The sequence below is a fragment of the Phytophthora infestans genome, genomic scaffold (assembly GCF_000142945.1).
Source record: "Phytophthora infestans T30-4 supercont1.15 genomic scaffold, whole genome shotgun sequence".
Lineage (NCBI taxonomy): Eukaryota > Oomycota > Peronosporomycetes > Peronosporales > Peronosporaceae > Phytophthora > Phytophthora infestans.
The window spans coordinates 1812481-1831220 of NW_003303744.1; the positions used below are offsets into that span (position 1 = coordinate 1812481).

Consider the following 18740-nt stretch of genomic DNA (forward strand, 5'->3'; position numbering starts at 1 on the left):
GATTGCAGCGCTACAAGCGCTACGCTATTGCATTCGACGCTGACAAGATGAGTAACGTGGGGTTTGGCTTTAGATACGACTGACCTACTCGATTCTTTGTCGAGAAGGCTACGGAGTTGGAAAAAATGGCGAGAGTGCAGATTTGGGCAGAATAAGGGACGGGTCAGGAGTATGTGAAGCAGTTTTTGAGGTTGTCGATGGCTACGGTAGAGCAGCTCAAGAGCAACCGCTTTTTCCGATACTACTTGGAGCTAATCGAAAAGCTGAAAACTAACAGATATGGTGGAACCTGTCTGATAGTGGATCACTGTGATTAATTGCTGGGGACAGAGATAAAGTATACCGCTAATTTCCTCTAGCAGTGATAAATGAAAAAGTGAAAAAGACCGCTCGATGTTGTCCTAATTCGAGTATGAAAAAATGGTTGTTGTACGAGGGATCGGATTCAATTGTTGTATCCAGTGTGACAATTGAGACCCCCCCCCCTAAAATGAGCTGAACTCTTGACTATTTCATTCCGTCAAAGGGGAAGCACTGATCAAGAGCCGACAGCACACCCATACGAACACCAAAGTAGAACATGCGCCGTCGCAGCAACTGCGGTGCAAACTTGGTCGGCATTTGCTCGGATCCAAACCCGATGAGACACTCCATGGCGTATCCTCCCTTGTAGCCTGTGTTGGTGTGGCCATTACCTCTCCGCTGTTGCCGAGTCGTGACGTGCGTGGGGTTTGTATTAAACAGCACATTGTGACTCGCTGTACCCAATTTGTCCATCGACACGGGGAACGGATTGAGTAGCGCCTTCCCGTTCACATACAAAACTTCCGATGTTTCGTCTTCTACGGGCATGTACTGTACGATACTACCACACAAGGTGTCGTTGTGGTTCTCCATGTCGTTGTTCGTAGACGACGAGATGCCTGAGACCCCCCAGGGGGAGAAGAAATACTCCTGCTTTGCTAGCTCATACGAGAGCCAGAACGTTTCCTTGTCTCCGTACGAGAATTCATGGACAAAATGTTGCTCTGTGATGAGGAACAGCATGATGTCCAGGGCTTTTCCCGCGCGGGACTTGTCGATGGCTACAAGAGACGAATCCTGCTCATGCGACGTCTGGCGACGCCACGCGTAGGACGTTTGGGGGCTTAGATGCTTCGATGGTGTGGACCCCATAGGTAGGCCGTACTTGGCATAGTCAAACTCCTTAAGTAGTTTCCTAAGGTATTGCTCTCCGTCCACATCTTGGTTAAAGAATTCTTTACTGGACAAGACGCGGTCATAGAAGAAGGTGGTGCCTGTCTTCTTGTATCCCTCGGTTGCTCTTAACACTGCGGGGTCTCGCAGGAAGATATCGTCGATATCCACGAGTAGAACCTCCTTAATATCGGTATGATACATAGCTAGAGGTTTAATCCACCAGCTGCGGAAGTGGCGGGCTCGGTCTTGGGTTAATTTCCCCTTGGCTACAAGATCCGTGCAGACGTCCACAATTTCGAGGTTATTGTCCGCTTCGAGCAGTAAATTGCGGGAATTATTCGACATTTCCTCGGGGAAGCAGTGGTAGATCTGGATGACCTCTTGGTTGCCCAGGCAGCGCAGCTCCCGGACCAGAGAGAGGCCCAGAGGGACAGCGCCGTTGTGCATGCACATTATGATGCCTTTGTCCTTGGAGAAGGAATGTTTGTCTTGTACTTGCCCATCTCCCTTATCGGTTAACTCTTGTGCATTAACCGTTGGCGTCTTCACGGACCATTCCTTGATAGAGGGTTTGTTCTCCACACTCGCCAGACTTTTGTCTTCCGTTGCCCCCGAGAAGGAATAAAGGACTGTCAGCACTACCAGAAGAGGGACCACGTAGTGCCACACCGGTCGCTTATCCCCGCGTGCTTGCGCTGAAGCGGAGGTGCGTCGGACACGAGGTGCGCCGGCCTCTAAGTCCTTGTCCTTGGAGCTCGTCGTCGCGCCTCGACTCGTGAGTGTGTTGCCTCCGTCGTGCATCGTAAAATGATAAAATGGGTACAGTGATCATGAGTCCCAATTCCCAAAATCTATTTTGGTAAAAACGTTGAGGAGTTGTTAAAATGAGTCGTTAACCCTAAAAATAGGTATAACCATCTTCAGCTTGGTTACCCAATTAGAAATAGGCAACAGGCATAGCGCCTGTAAGTGCGTGGTTCTCCTTGCTGGCAGCGTACCATGGACAGGATAGTACCTGGGTGAGGACGCCAGTGTCCTTGTCCACATGCCAGCGTAGCAGTAGCATGTTGAACGTACGCAGCATCTTTCTGGGGAGGGCACGAGCAAGCAGCAGCAACATCACCGACGAGGCCTGGTAGATGTGCTCGCCATAATAGAGATACCCAGTCAACAGCAACGCCTCGACAGTCGTGCATCGCTTGCCCTTGTACATGATGTACGCCATATCGTCACAGTCCCGGAAAAGTGTGCGGAAGGGGCGACCGATGCAGTTCCGCTCGAAGGACGTGAGACCGTCTTCATTGACCGATTTCTTCTTGATCGGCGCGTCTGTGGCGTGAGCGACAGCTGCGCTAGGCTTAGAGACAGTAGTGGCGGTTTGTTTAAAGCTGCCCTGAGTAGATAAGGACATTCTGGCTAAGCGTACCGCACTCTTCACCTTGGGACTCAACCGCTTGACGATAAGCGAAGACACTGTCGCAAAGATGCCCAAACCTATCGAGAAGATCGTAATGAAGACGATCAAGTTGGTCTTGTACACGACACACGAGTCATTGAGGCCACAGTACTTGGCTCCACACGCCGAAGTCTTTCGGAGAATCTCGCCGTAGTTGGCGTTGATGAACTCCAGCGGAGTCTGTCGCAAGGACAGCAGAACTGCCGCGACGATCGACGTGATCACAATCTGCATCGTCTCCCAAGTTAACCGGAAGTGGCGATCGAGTTGCTGATCGCCTGAACGAGCCTTTGCCAAGTTCACGAAGGCGTACGAGAAGGCGAAGATACAGCACGTGAGGTTCATGACCGACTCGATGCTGTTGCCAGTCCGAGCATGTACAGATCGGAGTTGTACACGAGGTGGTACGTGATCTGGGCGAGATAAACCACTTGCATGCGCCCATTTTGACAGCGATAGGCCCAAATCTGAGTCAGCAATACCGACCGTTTGTGGGACATGACTTGGTACAGACTAATCCTCGCATCTGCATCACAACGATACCAGGTAGTACACTCAGCGCTACTGTATCTCCGTATCGACTTCGGAAAGTGTTTAGGTTCATTCCGATACGAGTAGGGTTTTCGACGTCGATGTAGCTCACCCATTCCCAGATCGAGTTGTAGTAGTTGTGGATACACACATCGCCAGTACTACACATTGGAATATCATCCGGAGAGTGGATCATAAGTCCATACGACGACCAGCGCTTGGATGCTTCGCACGTGTCTTCAACGTAGACACCCGTCGTGTTCACTACACGAACACGACAGCCACCGTAGTAGCCCTTGAAAAGAGGTTGGAGGACTGTCTCGAAGCCATATTTTGTAGTACCAGCGGGGGCAGAGCGTTCCACACGAGGAATACTACTTTCAAAGTTGTATGGGAACAACTTCAGGAAACACAGCGAGTAGGTCTTCGCCGTTGGTTGCTAAAGCGAGTTTAGAGCCTACCAGAGTATCATCCACAGTGACGTCTGGACGGCATTCAGTGTAGTCGGGGAACACGTTAAAGTCAATGCCTGGAATACTGGCGAAGTTGGCGCTGCCTTTGACTGACGGATACAAGAACAGTCTCGTGATTGTGTAGATGTTCCAGACTGATTCACACGGGGCTTTCCCCGCAACAGCAATCTCAAGCTCACGTCTGAATTGAGGTGCGATGTTGAGGTCCAACACGTTGACAACGTCCAGTACATCTTGTGCACTACCAGCGATACCAGCACTCATGGAACCCCACTCATTGACTCCACTCTGGCAGTACACTCCCTTGGCATCCAACCTCTCTCCAAGTTCAAGAGCCTCTTTACTTAGACTACTGAAGTCATACAACGACAAGTCTGGCTTGCGTCCTGCGTAGCTCTTAAACACGGTGGCTCCAATAATGGCGTCTTGTGCGAAGATACTGTACTTGACTAGGCATATTTTATTCAAGCCGAAGCAGCCAGTGCACCCACCGGCCATCACTGGATCCTGCTCAGTGAACGCGTAGATGCTTTCGTCCACGAGCTTGAGGACGTTGGCGTGTGATAGGTAGCCGGTCGATGTGAAGACGATAAGCAGAGCAAGTGGCCACACCACAATGCGACTAACCACAGCCAATACAGCTCCAAAAACGGACGGCTTGAAGATAACCAGCCAGTTCTATTGGTCGCGCTGTCGTCGCTGTTCAGCGTAATACTCCGTCGCCCAGCTACCGCCACCGCCAGCTTCCACCTTGTACTTTTCGCTTGTCGTCATCGTACGTCGGCTACGACTTCTCCACTACAAATTCGCTGGAGAAATGAGCACTTACACACGACTGGAGCTGCGAAAGCGGTTTCAGCGTGCTGTCCGCTGCCTATATCTCGGTGTCAAAACTGACGGATCTCATTTATGCTGCATGTATGCAGGCATACTGTATTTGATCACCTTTCAGCTTAGGTGATCCTTTTTCTTGATGATTTGCAGCAGCCGTACCATAATAGTTTGTAATTATTTAATGTGCTTTGCAGCTATTTTGCCGTGTAAAATGCTCCATGTCCCTACTTTTTAATATAATTTGTCGACAATGTTGTGTTTAATCCACACCTATTTGATTGTACAGCTACTTGAAATGCAGCACTTTCTAAAGTACGACTTTATCCCCATAAACCAAATGCGATTTATACTATTGTTTTGCCAAAATCGCTGAAAAGCATAAATACTGTTGCCTTGAAAAAAAAAGATTTACTACAAGTTAAACGCCTCTCGATGTAATGTCCGTAGCGTGTAAGCGATTTAAAGTGCAGGCGGGTGATCGCAGGGCTCCTGGGACATATACTGCTTTGCCAGCTCCAGGATAATGGGGGGACAAGTGTCACTAAACACTGGTCGAAGATTGCCGCTTGCCACCATTTGCAAGACATCCATGGTGTTATCGTTTGAGCTGGCTGCATCTTCATACGGCTGCATGTGCGTGTCGAACCCCGCGAGAAGAACACCAAACGCGAAAATGTCCGCTGCTTGTTCGTAGTCACTGGTACCAGAGATAACTTCAGGTGCCAGCCATCGGTTTGTCGACTGAGATCCCAACGCACTGACGTCTGTAAGCTTGGCTGGCATGTCTGTAGTTAATAACACGTTGTGTGAATTCAAGTTCCGATGCACCTGAGGTGGTGTGAAGGCGTGAATGTAAACCAAAGCTTCGATAACATCGACGGCCAGTTGGAGCTTGACTCGAGTCCAATAGCGAGGCAGCGAAGGCGAGAGATACGAACTCAGATGGCCATTCTCGACCAGTTCAAACAGAGCTTGTATGTCAGATCCAGTAGTCCAGGCTGCGCCAATTAGCGACACAATGGTGGGGTGATCCAGCCTGATAACTAACTTTATCTCCTGATCAAACGCATGCGCTCGCTCCGTATCTTCTCGTAAGCGTTTGGAGGCGAGTAGCACAGAATTGCGGTATCTGACGAGCCACACGATCCCGATGACGCGTATGTCGTGAATATCGTCGTGATTATCCTGAAGTGCGAGGAGATCGTTGTCACTTCGGAGATGGACATAGGACGCTGCTTCCTCGAAGCTCTGTGCATGTGGTTGTACACACCACTCGACGTCTCTTTTTTTGCGTTGATTCCGATAGTATATCGCAGTTACAGTGAGTGCAACAAGTACGACGATTAGTATACTCACAAGTAATGAAACACTGGTGCTGGAGTCGTCATCATCCGAACCGGAAGAGTGCGAAACTCCAGCGATCGGGACACTGGGAGCTGAAGAATCCGACGATTCTGTAGAGGCCGAGGAAGGTGAGGAGGCTTGAGTTGTGCTGGGGTTGCTAACACACACTACGACGTTCCTATCTCCGGTTACTCGCTGCTCCGAGAGACTGCAGTCAGCTGCGCTTTGGAAGTCGCTTTCTGCTAGATCCAAGCCGTCGAGACGTTGGAGGAAAGTGATCTGCGCTTCGGTGAATGATCGAGTGAGTAAGGAATTGTTATGGATACGGAAATTGGTGAGATGTTGGAATGTGAAGACGATTTCAGGGATCTCCGTTAAGTTGTTGTCATTCAGGTATCTATACATTATAAGAACTTAGTTAGAGAAATGGGTTCAGCAGTACATGGGAGACTAACGGAAGGGTTAGCCCTGGGAAGTTGCCTTCAAACGTAGTGAAACTGTTTCGTTGTAGGTCCCTGCCACATTCAGAAAAAAAAACATTTAATCATTAAATTTATTTGTGTAAAGCACAAAAGCACGTACATGACAGTCAGTTTCTCCCAATAAACAGACGAGTGCACGAACGTGATGTAGCTGTCGTTCAGGTGTCTACAAGTAGCAAACAAATCAAAAGTCAGTTTATCACTAGGTTCTACAGCGCAATACTTACAAAATCAGTAAGTTCGTGAGTGACGAAAGAAACTCAGGAAATTTCGTGAGTAGCGAGTTGGAGAGTGAAAGTTCTGTGATGGAATTTGGCATCATCTTCGGCATGTCGTAGATTCTGGAGGATAGATCCATCGTCACTAAACTCACAGACGTCACTTGAGACTGTGACGTTAGCAGATTGTCTGCAAGTTCCAGCTCTACCACCTTCCCTCTATTTATCTGTCGATAGTCACCTCCCTCAATCCAGACGCTTGTTGTCTGAGGTGACAGCGTCAGTTGGTCAATGGCTACAACCATTTGGTTGTTTGCAGTAGCGTAGATCCCATCCCTGTCGTTGTGCTCATGGTATGAGACTATGAAGACGAACTGAGTCGGGTCCGAGTTGTAAGCGCCGAAAGCTTGGAAACATTAGTACGTACACATATCGTCACCGATGGTTGTGCAGCTGGAAGAGCCAGTTGAGCCAGTCGAGCTGCAGTCTGTGATATTGTACGCCAAACACGGCTCGTAAGCTCCGCAGACATCGTAACCGCATGCTGTTGATAGCGTGTTAACCGCCGTTGAACACACTTGGGCTGCTGTGCTCTTGGTAGAAAGCATAGCAAGTGACAATACGATGGATGTTGGTCGCATGTTGAGCCTTGAGAGGTAAGAATAGGAGTGATAGTAGCAGGTGAGCCGAAATGTGCTGGTGTCATCAACGGTGACCCATCTCGAGTTGACTAAACCATTCCGGTGCAACTTTTGAGCTCGAGAGCCCGACGATGGAAGAAGTCGCTTATGTACCCGGCAACGATCTTGACGAAAGCATGGGAAGTCCCTTGTTTCGACGTTGCTCTCTAAACCAACATACCTTAAGAGGGCGTACAGTATATCTCAGACAGGATTCTAATTTACGTTCACGAGTCTTCATTTGGCATACTGTGATCAAATCAGCAGCTTCAGCACCGAACCGACGTGGGTCTGTTGTGTTTGTTGGTACTCAGAGAGTAATTCTGCAGCGCCCCCCCCCCTCCCGTTTGGAATCCTACACCAACAGCAGAACATTCGGCTGTCTCTACTGTCGTGGCAAGCCGTGTCACAGTTGCATCTTTAGAAAGTTTCTCTACCCACCAAGAAATTAGCTGCGATATCGTCTATTTCTGTTTGTAGTGCCTCGCCATTTTTTTCTTGAAAATACCTTCTAGGTTAGAGATCTGATTGGTGATCAAAACGTGTACTTTGAAGTAAACGATGCTCGCCTTCACGCTGGCACCTTTCAGCAATGGTGACCGAAGTCGTTTGCTAGATTTTCGTTTCAAGTACTCAAAAAACGTTCCCCTATTTAGGTAGCGTTGTTGGACTCCAAATGTGACAGTTCTCGAGCAAATGCGTCCAGAATTTATACGATCCTAGACTTCTATGCGAAGCCAGCAAATGCTCATTCAACAATTTGCTCTTCTAAGACACGATGGACCCTCACTTTGACGTAATCGAACGCAACATGCTTCCCCACCCTCCAGCTCTTGTATGGCGCGTCGGTCACAGTGGGAACCGAGATGCCCTTGTACGCGCTCGCATGGCAAACGCGTGTTTAGAAACGGACAACGATTTCCAGCGTGCCAAGAGCCAGCATGTCGACTGGTGCAACCGCGATTGGACTCCGTTTCTATCGGTCTTTTCGAGCAAGGTGCAAGCCGAGCTGTGGGGGAGACAACTGCTTGACAAAGGTGACGTGTGGATCTATCCAGTCGACACGAATGGACTCGCTGTTTTCCCCACAAACACGGGTGATCTCTTGATCTTGGGTGAAATCCCAAAAACCAACATCGGTGAAGGAGAGCAAGTGCGAGAAGTCCTGGACGATGAGTTGTGTATTGAAGATATACCTGGTCAAGAAGGGCTGGTGCACAATGAACGTACTGGTCTCAACTACGAAGTTGGTGATGAAGCCGCCGAGGAAGAAGACGAAGACTGGGTCGACTTCGCCGAGTACCAGATGGATCATTAGTATCACTAATAAGATTGATCTTAGCTTCGACTTTATGAGACCAAATAAATCAAACATGTTACCGTCATTGCGAATTTAACCGTCAAAGGCCGTTCATTTATTTTTTGCAGCTCGGACGAGCTGTTGCCACTTGTCAGGTGTATACAGCGTCCCCTTCTTGTATCGCCCTTTAATCCAAAGATCGTCAAACCCCTGGTAACGGAGGTACTTTGGGTCCTCCTTCAGTTGTGCAAGAGTTTTCCCTGCCCAGCCATTTTTCTTGAACAAAGTCTGTGGAGATTCTCCTGCCGCAAGCCAAGACCGATGCTCCAGTTTCTTCGAGAGTGAATGCATTTTCTGCTTCTCCGCCATTTCGCTCAGGTGCCCGAGGTCCCAGTATCCCTCGCTCTTCGTGGGCACCGGCCGTCAAGGTAGCCATGAAGGCTATACCGATCACCAATATTTCGAAGCCCCGCCTCACCATTTATCTGCGAAAGAAGAAATGGAGGCGTAAATACGACTCCACTTGCGATATTGCGACAAATACCCGTCGACTCGACGGTCGACTGAACAAGATTATGAACACCATGGTAATTGTAAACAGTGCAGTAAACATGTTGCATTGTAACATGCTTACCGGTACTGTAAACGTGCTGTACATGTACAGACCTTCTTGGTTGCTGATGAAAAACCACGTAAGAACGGATTAGCATAGTTTTTTAAAGTCGGATTACTGGAAATAGTAAAATTAATGTCGTTGGCTTAACAAATAAATGTCTTTTAATTTGTTTTGGGCTGCAAACACTCTCCCCCGGAATTTGAAAATGCACACTGTTTGCAGAGACTCAGGTGTCATCTTTGGCGCTCAGTTGTTAATAACTCATGACTTCAATGTACTCGGTGTAATCATGCACGCGGAGTCATCCGTTTTCCTCACGTGGATTTATAATAATACTTCGTTTTAATTACTGTACATGTAACATACGAAGCGAGAGCATTACTATATTTGACGATGAGGTAGACTCAATCGCTATATGGAGAGTATATTCTACGTAGTAAAAACTACCAGAAAAGACAAGTTCTACTGCCTCGGGGTGCTTCGAAGTAATCTTAAACATCTACTGCAGCAACCTGTCTGTCCGTCACACTAAATTGTCGTGCCTGTCACGCTTTTCCGGACAAATCATTGGATAAAATAATTTACATATTCCTACTGGCTGCCGAGCGCAGCGAAGGTGGCCCCGATTGGCCTAAAAGCTGCCGAGCGCAGCGAGGCGGCCCAAATCGGCACCCTGCGGGCCTTTGGGCCCGCCTGAGCCAAATCTGCCAACCTACCGTGCGAGTAGTGAAGCGAGCCCGTGGCGAGCGGAACGGAGGCAAAATACAAGGAACGACATTCATTCTTTCCCGCCGCGTAGCGGCGGCACTCGGCTAGTCTATTACAGCTCAAATATGAATACCGTCTAGGGCCGAATGTGTTGTTTCAAGCTATTGTCACCGATTATTTACTACATGAGTGTTAATACAAACCTTAATACTCCACGCAAATGAGAACCTTAAGCCCAACGTTTCTACCGGTATTCACACGTGTCTACTCCTTCTCGACCTCCACCAGTGCAGGCGTCTGTGTCTGTGTCTTCTCCCGTTCCGCTGTGAGTTTCGCCACGGCGTAGTCGATGCCCAGGCCGATCGCTCCCCACTTTATAGGGCGGAGCCACCCCCGCACTCGACGCCAACGACCGACCAGCGGGTACACGGAGTTGAGCGTAGTGCCGTACACCGCGAAGGCCGCTGGAGCCAACTTCGCGTCGCGCGCGACTTTACTCGTTTCTTCGTCTTTACCGTCGTTAAGGTACGACGTCCCCCACACCAGAAGCTCAGCCCCCGTGACGCCCAGCACCAAGGGATAAACCATGAGCTTCGGGAGCTTCTCGGCCGTTCTCTTGGTCAGATACGCGATGCCTTTGGCGCGTTTGTGAGAACTCGCGGCCTTGGCGAACTGCAGGCCTCCCGCCATAACGGAGAAGCCGGCGTAGTGTTTGGAGTCGCGGTTCACGAAGCGCTGCCACCGGTGCTGGGCGTGCGCGGCGTGATCGAAGACCTTGCTCGGCGTCATGGCAATTCTCGTGTCAGACTGAGTCCGGCATAAAGTGTACCACTTGCAGCAAATCACGCCACAAATATTTAACCCACGGCCGAGCAAATACCTTTGACGAGATGGATGTGTTAATTTTATTTTTACTTAAGTATATAGTCCCGGTCTAATTTTATTTAAAATGGCGATCACTCGAAGTCCAAGCTGGTTGTCGGTTGGAAGCGCAGAAGCGCCTGCTTTTCTTCGTGCTGGCGCAATGCGTCCTCAAATTTCAAGCGGTGGTAGATGCTGAAGACGTAGTCAGCGCCATAGCCGACCGTGGCGAGTCCAAGTGCTCCCTTGGCCATTGCATGAGAGCCCCGGTGAAGGTTGAGCAGCGCTCCACAAACGGGCAACGCCATAAGCACGTTGTCGCGCGAGAAGTCCTGACGGTAGTGCGACACGGCAGCGATCGATAGTTTCATGCCGGCAATTCCCGCAGCGGCAGAGCATACAAGCAGCGGCACCTTGGGACCTGTGCGACGCATCGCGAGGACCGCACGCTGGCTAGTAGGCAATAGTTTGTCTTTGACTGCGTGAAACTCCACGCCAGTCTGAAAGAGCGTGAACAGCGCCGAGCAAGTGACAAACGTGCCCAGATCCTCCTCAGCGAAGCGCGACCATCGTTGCTGCAGCGACATCTCCATCTCGACTGTACCAACAGAAACTGACTCCTTAATTTTTAACATTTGTGTTTACCACACCATATATCACTACATTTCATTTCCATTTTGTGGCTTTAGCCCATTGTACATATTCGGGTAATGGAATGTGGTAATCGCAACCATTCCTGTGCAACACTTGACCCGCCTGGCGATCGCCGTTCTCCGCCCCCTTCCTGCGTATGGACGCACCGGCCACTCCGTCTCCTGCTGCTGACAGCGGCATTGCGTCGTTGCGGAGTGCTCTAGCTGAAAAGAATAGCCTCCCGTCGACCACCAGCGTCGCTATCGATGCGTTTCTGGCCACGACGCAGCGACTACAGCATCGGGGCAGACGTTCGGGCGCCTCAGGCTTCGAACGGGAGTACATGGAACTCTGCTGGAGTATCGACAAAGCGCCAGGCTACGAGGCAGCGCTGACTCTGCAGACTAAAGCTACCAAGGCCAAAAACCGGTACCTGGACGTGCTTCCGTTCGAAAAGACGCGGGTGAAGCTACAAGCAGCGTCTGCGCAACCAGGAGACGACTACATTAACGCCAATTACATTGACGGAGGCTACATCGCCTGCTGTGCACCGGTACCTGCAGCCATCCGCGACTTCTGGCACATGGTGTGGCAATGCGACGTGCACGTAGTGCTCATGCTCACGAACTTTGTCGAAAGTGAGAGACGGAAAGCCGACTTGTACTGGGACCCACGAGGAAAGACTGTGGCCTTTGACAGCCTGCACGTCCAGCTGATGGAAGAGCAACATCCTACGAGCTTGGGGTTCATTGTCAGAAAGCTTAAGGTCTGGAAGGATGGGAGCGGAGAAAGCCGCGTCGTTCAGCACATTCAGCTGACGACGTGGCCCGATCACGGTGTGTTACGTGACTTCCGAGTAGTTGCACCAATGCTCGATGCAGTCAACAGCTACCGTGACGAGGCATCGAGGCGCTATAAGGTGGATGCGAGAGTTGTGGTGCACTGTAGTGCCGGCATTGGACGCTCCGGCACGTTCATCGCCATAGATATTCTGTTGAAGCAGCTGCGTCAAGCTCTGATGGATACAGCGGATAGTGCTGAGACGATGAAGCAGGCTCTGGACATCCCGCGAGTCGTCTACAGTCTGCGATCTCAACGACCTGGCATGGTACAAACCCCGGTACGTCATTTCTACTCTGTTGTTGGAGCTACATGGACTAACATGTGTGTTGTGCAGGGACAATATCAAATGATCTACCAGTATTTAGCTGCCGTGGTTAGCGACAATCAACCTTGGTGATCGCTTGAAATTACCGTTAACATCCAACAGACTCGCTTATTTGATTGCTGCGTTTTATAACCACTGGAATGATACGATTGAATTTGTATCACTTCCACAAAAGTAGTAGTATTTTCTCATTTCTAACTTCAACATAATAAATTTTATAAACAGCAACTGGACAGCAAGTCGCCACGATGAGCGTCTCACCTATAAATGTTCCGATGAGTCCAAGCTCGTGTTGCCGCGATCCAAGGCGCTCCGATCCGCTAGCCATTCACCACAGCTTTCAAGAAACGATTCTCTCTCCTGAAGGGGGATTTCTTTCGTACGCTTTTGATACACCTGTGTCCAGTCCAAATGATCCTTCGAGATGGAGCAAAAGTAAAGCTGGTTGAATGCAGTGCAGCGAGTCATATCGTCAATTGTTCTGGCTCCGCTGGTTACAGCCTTCCTGTGGCTCTCCCCGGCTTTTGCCACCTCCACGGTCTGCAGCTTTGTAACAAGTGCGTGTTCGTACGAATACGCATGGCTGTCGCATCGAATTCGCTTACGTATCCTCACGCGCCTTGACGCGCTGGAAGGCGTTTGGAACGAAGATTCGACCGTGTCTAACAGCAGTTTTGCGTCTGAGGTAGACGCTATCACTAGCAACTACTCGTCACGGTCTCTACTCCGTGACACAAGCCCTGATCTTGAAAGCAGAGCACGACTGCAAGTGCAACGACCATCGCAGACGGATCTCCGCTCGCGTCTGGAAGAGCAAGAGCAAGACGAAATCGCACATGTCGATGACCAACTACGTCCACAAGAGGCACGGCTAAACTGCCACGCTGTGAGCGAGCTAGCATCGCTCTATTCCAACGACAACGACAAGCTGGCTGCTGCGTTTTTGTCGGTAGTAATTTGTGCCGCTTCGACCACATTGTTCCTTCTGTCAGTGGAGCACACCCAGGCACTCCAATCTACCGAATTCTACAAATCTCGGTGGTTCTATGCCATTGCTACAAGCTTCGTCGCTGCCTTCTGTGCGTGTCTGGCACCGGATTGGCAGTACGCGTTCACGGTGCTCGTGCAGTATGGTGTGTTTACTGTACTCACAATGTACTCGACAGGGTGCCCTTTAGACAACTTTAGCTGTGGGATTGGACTGGAACCCGAAGTGGCGTTCCTTGTCGGCATGTTGATGCTACTTATCTGTCGCTTGACTGCGTGTAAGAGCGGTGTGGAGGCCTTCCTATCGTTCATGTTGGACGTGCTAGGCCTCTTCTACATCTCCGGAACACTGTCCGTACTCGTGGCATTCGTGGATGATGAGCGTAAGGTACTATACCGGGAGCTACTTATCGCGTTATTGTACATTGTCTGGGCGTCCGATACTGGCGCTTATATCACGGGTAAAGCTCTGAAATGGGTCCAGTATCCGTACTATAACCCACTGGCTGCACATATATCCAAGAACAAGGACTACGAAGGAACAGTGGGAGCTATAGCCTTTGGGATCGGAACAATGGCTGCGGTTTCTAAAGCTCTCGATCTGCCTGGATCGTTCGGCTCGAAAGTTCTGTTGACAGTCGTAGCGGTGATCACCGGACGGATAGGAGATTTGTTTGAGAGCCTCTTAAAGCGCGCTGCAGGTGTGAAGGACTCTGGCAAACTCATTCCTGGCCATGGCGGGATGCTGGATCGCATCGACGCGTTGATGTTTGCGACTTTGATCTTCTCGCGGTACTTCAATGTTGGAGCATGACACATGGAAAAATGCTACTTAAGTACTTGCATAATTTCAATAATAAAATAATAATTACATTTTGATTAGGAAAAAAAAAAAAAAAGAAGAAACAGTGACTACAAGTAGAGCACTGTGCTATCACCGTAGTCCCTTTGGCGCGTAAAGGGTCTTTTCACGCCGGCGAATTCATGAAAGGGTGCAATCGAGTGAACAGCCTTGTTTTTCTTCTCCGAATGTCCACGCTGTCATGAGTCGATGCTCTCTCTATGCTGCACTTTTGACCAACAAGCGGAGGACGAGGCAATGAAGTTTTTCTCTTCTTCTTCAGGCTGCACCTTATTTCCAGTCTCCGCCCTGGCCTCTCGTTGTGTAGAAAACACAGAAAAACGAGCTTCCGTAAGCTATCTGTAAATCTGCTTGATCCACCAACGGACAGTCACACAATGAGCCATACAGTAGTGACATTCCCTCCAGTCACGACAGTTTACACTTTACACAATCGATCATTTTAGCTGGAGTGACAATGTCTAGTTTCGCTTCATTGTCAGCAATCTCAATCTACATATCTCGCACATGGGCGACAATACTACCACGATACTCATGCTTCCGCGCCATCTGAAGCCAGTCTTCTAGCACGCTGGACCTACCCGTCTACCTGGGTGCACAAAATGTCAAGGTTAGAGCTGTGTTTTCTCGTGGAGAGTTACAAGCCTCCCCGTGCTGACTTCACGCATGCCATGCTCCGTCGACACCGAAGTATCGAAATCATCACTTATTGCCTCTTGCAACAACAACAAATTTCGCCTGCACACTCAAGCTTCGACAAGACGCGATCGTAATGGACTTGACGCTGCTAGCTTCGCCTCCAAATTTCTATCCAGCGTCGCCACCTCGCTCACTAGAGACACAACAAACTCGGCCTCAAGTCGCTGCACTTCGTCGCATGTACCCAATACATTTCTTACCAATGCTCTGCCACTCATTCTTTTCAAGCTTCTTCTTGTTTGAGAGTCAATTTCTCAAAAGGGTAACATTTGGTGTTATGGTCGCATTTCCATTGTTGAAGCTGACTACTACCACATAACAAGCTACTCATTTTTGACGGTCGATGTGACAACAACTACACATAAACGTAATTGTTTACTAACGCGGTAGTAAACAATAATTCTTAGACTAAAAATTAGTCGCCACTCATCAACGTTGGCCGCCATGGCCTCCACGTACGCCCCTGCTATACGAGACATGAGCTCCCCGCGCGTCGACATTCCCTACATTCGCGAGGTGTCAGTGTCCCCGCGGTCGATACTGTGAGATGCTATCCTGCTACTGTGAGATGCTACTTGCTACGGTCTGCCAGTGTCCAGTGCCAGACGTCATTGCCACAGCCCAAGACACTGGCAATACCAGTACTACCGATCCAACCTACAATCCTACGCGTGTCTATGCATGTACTGCATCCCGGCGTACCGGTCTGCAACGCGCTCACGTGCGAGCGGCGTGCGGAAGATACCAAGGACTGTATGAAGGACGACATTGGTGGCGGTGAGCAACTGCAACTGCGTTGCAGGTGATGGTGAACTACTTAGCTTTCTATAGACTATTTTAGACTGAGTATGTGCTAATCTAACTTTGCGGAACATGGAGGTTCAGGTGCTGGCAGCTCTCACTCTCACAACTACTTTTGCTGTGCTGCGTGCACAACGAGTGAGAGGCAGCAAGCACCAGAACTCCGTGGTCCTGTCGTGGTACTTTGCCCGGCACTCACGTGTCTTACATCCTATTCCTACTTGCTCTACACCTACTGCCCTACAAGTCTGTGCTTATGACACCTACGTTACGTAGTGATAGAAGGTCGGAGAGCCCGGTGACGCGCCGTGCGTCATCTCAGGTTATGAGCCCAATTAGGGCGCTCGACTGACGTGGACTCTGGTGTTGAAAACACACAAGAAGAAGTTTTGACGAATCAAGGAGGAGATTCCCCGGGATTGGTCGAAAGACTGAATGGCCCGGATGATGCGACATTATCGCAATCTGATGCTGAGCTACTAATTCGCTCATTGGTCGGAATTACTGGTGGGCGACCGTTGCTTCGAGTGTTACTCGAAGGTATGCAGAATTCGAACACAATCGAAGAAACGGGGCCAGTTGAAAATCCGCCCCCTCCGCCTTCACCACCGTCGAGCCAAGGATCGGTTGGCAGTGGACGAAGCTACACGAGCCGAGGAGAGAGCAGCCTGGACAACATGAACCCCGGTGGTCGGTACGACGACAATGAGCTGTCCGACCACACCAAGGCGTTGTGCAACTCCGCAAGCATTGTGTTGCCTAAGCTTCACAAGAAAGAAGACTACAAAGCGTGGCGAAGCGAGGTGCCATTGCACTTCGAGACGCGCTCGCTAGGCGACATTACGTATGGAGGAGAGCGATATGACGAAGAGGAAGGTCTACGTCGCCCTAAGTATCATGAGTGGTATGCGACGCGAAAGAACAAGGCGTTCTCCGCGTTGGCTCTATCTCTATCTGTGGACTTACGCATTACGTTCAAGATTGATGAGATAAGAGACAGCATGGATGCGGCAGCAATGCTGTATTCAACGATTATCAAACACTTTGAGGCTGGAGACGGCATCAACCCTGACTACTTGCTACAGGACTTGGTGACTCGCCGATTACAACCGAACGAGTCCGTTACTGCGTACGTGGAGGACATCGGACGAAAGGTGACACTCCTGCGTCAAGGAAATGGTGAATTTGAAGAATGGCAACATGCAAGTCTACTTCTATCAAACTGCGTGTTGGTATTTCGAGATCTCGCGCGTGAACACGCAGACTGGATCAACCAACACGACCGACGTGGCCTAAAGCTGTCCGAGGCGTTGCAGCGCCTGCGCTCCGCTGAACATCAGCGTGATCAGCTGCAACAGCAGACGAACCGGCCTACAACGCGGACAATGCAAGTCTCGCAGGTTGGTACTGGCCAAGGACAAGGACGAGGACAAGGTCAAGGCTACGGACATGGACACAACAGTGGAAGTGGACGTGAGTCTGGAAAGAAACGTGGGAAGAACCAGCACAAGAAGGCAAAGGTTGCAGCTGAGAAGAAGCAGCACACAGCCTGCGCTAACTGCAATGGAGATGGTCACTGGTATGCAGAATGCACTGCGCAGACTGGCATGCAACTGAGACCAGACCTGGCCAAGAGACTTAAGAACAAGTTGAAGTACAAGAAGTCGCCAGCTTCCCTCATCAACTCGGTGAGACGAGTTGAAGTTGCCCAGTCTGACAGTGAGCAACGAGCCCTATTCTCGGGTCTCTCGTTGTGTGCGACGACACGACTGGCGAATAACGATGGGAACAGCGATGATGTGGCGACGGCTGCACACATGTCTCCCGTGTATTCGGTGACAACACCTGCGAGCAGTGAGGCTGAAGATGAGAATCTGGCTGAAGAGGTGAAGACGTCGGCAGTCGGACTCGAGTCCAAGTGTACACCCGAACGTGCCAACGACACCGCAACAACTGCAACTGAGAGTTCCTGCTAACCATATGCAAGGTAGAGAACAAGAACAAAAGGATGGACAAGTGCATACAGGACACCAAGAGGTGCAACTTGCTGTACCAGCGGCGATGAAAAGCCAGTGGGAGAGTGGCCAATCGCTTGGTCCACCTCCTGCTTTGGGAACTGCACTATACTATCTGGGTCAAGGACTGATGCAGAGCTCGCAAGGACCTGGGTCTGAGCTATGGTACACCAAAGGTGGACCACAAGTGGGTCCACCTGTGCCGGGGGATGATCATTGTGGACCTAATGTTGAGCGACGCGGATGCCAAGGACCCGAGCAAGATTACGGGCGAGGATATCAGTCCAACATGAGTCCTTATGAGCTAGGACGCAGTGGATTTATACCAGGACGAGCTGACTCACTACAACTTCAAGACTGGAACTACTCACCTCCGCGGAACTTCCAAAGAGGAAGATCACCGCAACGTGGAAGGAGCCGCTCACCTCCGCGGAACTTCCAAAGAGGAAGATCACCGCAACGTGGAAGGAGCCGCTCACCTCCTCGGGACTTCCAACGAGGAAGGTCGCCGCAACGTAGATGGAGTCGCTCACCGCCCCGAAACCTGCAACAAGGAAGACCACCGCAGTCTGGAAGAAGTCGTTCACCGAGAGGAAGATCACTGCAGCGTGGGCGTTCGCCATTGCGTTGGCGTTCGCCACCTCGTGGTCGTAATTGGTCTGCTCGTCGTGAGCCACGAGCGAACAACCAGCCGCCAAGTCATTATGGACCCCAGCCGCAAGAGCCGTGGCGTAGTTGACCATCACCCGCGCGTGGACCACTACTGAATGATTGCATTCGTCGAAATGATCTTCAACGTCGAAACTTGTCGCCAAGTCGTCGTGGAAACTCGCCTAGACACTGCGAAAATCGTGGGAATGTTGGTATCGGTG

At 50.3% G+C, this 18740-nt stretch overlaps 7 protein-coding genes across 7 annotated transcripts; 4 read left to right on the forward strand and 3 right to left on the reverse strand.

Annotated features, from left to right (window-relative positions):
• Positions 1 to 507: 507 nt before the first annotated feature.
• On the reverse strand, positions 508 to 1653 carry PITG_09666 (uncharacterized protein; the record flags this gene model as incomplete). Its single annotated transcript, XM_002903231.1, has 1 exon — positions 508 to 1653. One exon carries the CDS (start codon positions 1651 to 1653, stop codon positions 508 to 510), a length of 1146 nt encoding a protein of 381 aa, XP_002903277.1.
• Positions 1654 to 7986: 6333 nt separating this feature from the next.
• PITG_09667 (sporangia induced bZIP regulated hypothetical protein) lies at positions 7987 to 8531 on the forward strand (the record flags this gene model as incomplete). The annotated part of the gene is made up of 1 exon (XM_002903232.1): positions 7987 to 8531. The coding sequence occupies one exon, from the start codon at positions 8056 to 8058 to the stop codon at positions 8248 to 8250; it is 195 nt and encodes a 64-aa protein (XP_002903278.1).
• Positions 8532 to 8952: 421 nt separating this feature from the next.
• On the forward strand, positions 8953 to 9230 carry PITG_09668 (uncharacterized protein; the record flags this gene model as incomplete). Its single annotated transcript, XM_002903233.1, has 2 exons — positions 8953 to 9105; positions 9183 to 9230. 2 exons carry the CDS (start codon positions 8953 to 8955, stop codon positions 9228 to 9230), a joined length of 201 nt encoding a protein of 66 aa, XP_002903279.1.
• Positions 9231 to 10106: 876 nt separating this feature from the next.
• Positions 10107 to 10631, reverse strand: PITG_09669 (protein kinase; the record flags this gene model as incomplete). The annotated part of the gene is made up of 1 exon (XM_002903234.1): positions 10107 to 10631. The coding sequence occupies one exon, from the start codon at positions 10629 to 10631 to the stop codon at positions 10107 to 10109; it is 525 nt and encodes a 174-aa protein (XP_002903280.1).
• A 92-nt stretch (positions 10632 to 10723) lies between these two features.
• PITG_09670 (protein kinase) lies at positions 10724 to 11344 on the reverse strand (the record flags this gene model as incomplete). Its single annotated transcript, XM_002903235.1, has 1 exon — positions 10724 to 11344. The coding sequence occupies one exon, from the start codon at positions 11294 to 11296 to the stop codon at positions 10799 to 10801; it is 498 nt and encodes a 165-aa protein (XP_002903281.1).
• A 149-nt stretch (positions 11345 to 11493) lies between these two features.
• On the forward strand, positions 11494 to 12576 carry PITG_09671 (receptor-type tyrosine-protein phosphatase, putative; the record flags this gene model as incomplete). The annotated part of the gene is made up of 2 exons (XM_002903236.1): positions 11494 to 12456; positions 12514 to 12576. The coding sequence occupies 2 exons, from the start codon at positions 11494 to 11496 to the stop codon at positions 12574 to 12576; spliced, it is 1026 nt and encodes a 341-aa protein (XP_002903282.1).
• Positions 12577 to 12953: 377 nt separating this feature from the next.
• PITG_09672 (cytidylyltransferase) lies at positions 12954 to 14305 on the forward strand (the record flags this gene model as incomplete). The annotated part of the gene is made up of 3 exons (XM_002903237.1): positions 12954 to 12997; positions 13051 to 13164; positions 13261 to 14305. 3 exons carry the CDS (start codon positions 12954 to 12956, stop codon positions 14303 to 14305), a joined length of 1203 nt encoding a protein of 400 aa, XP_002903283.1.
• Positions 14306 to 18740: the final 4435 nt, after the last annotated feature.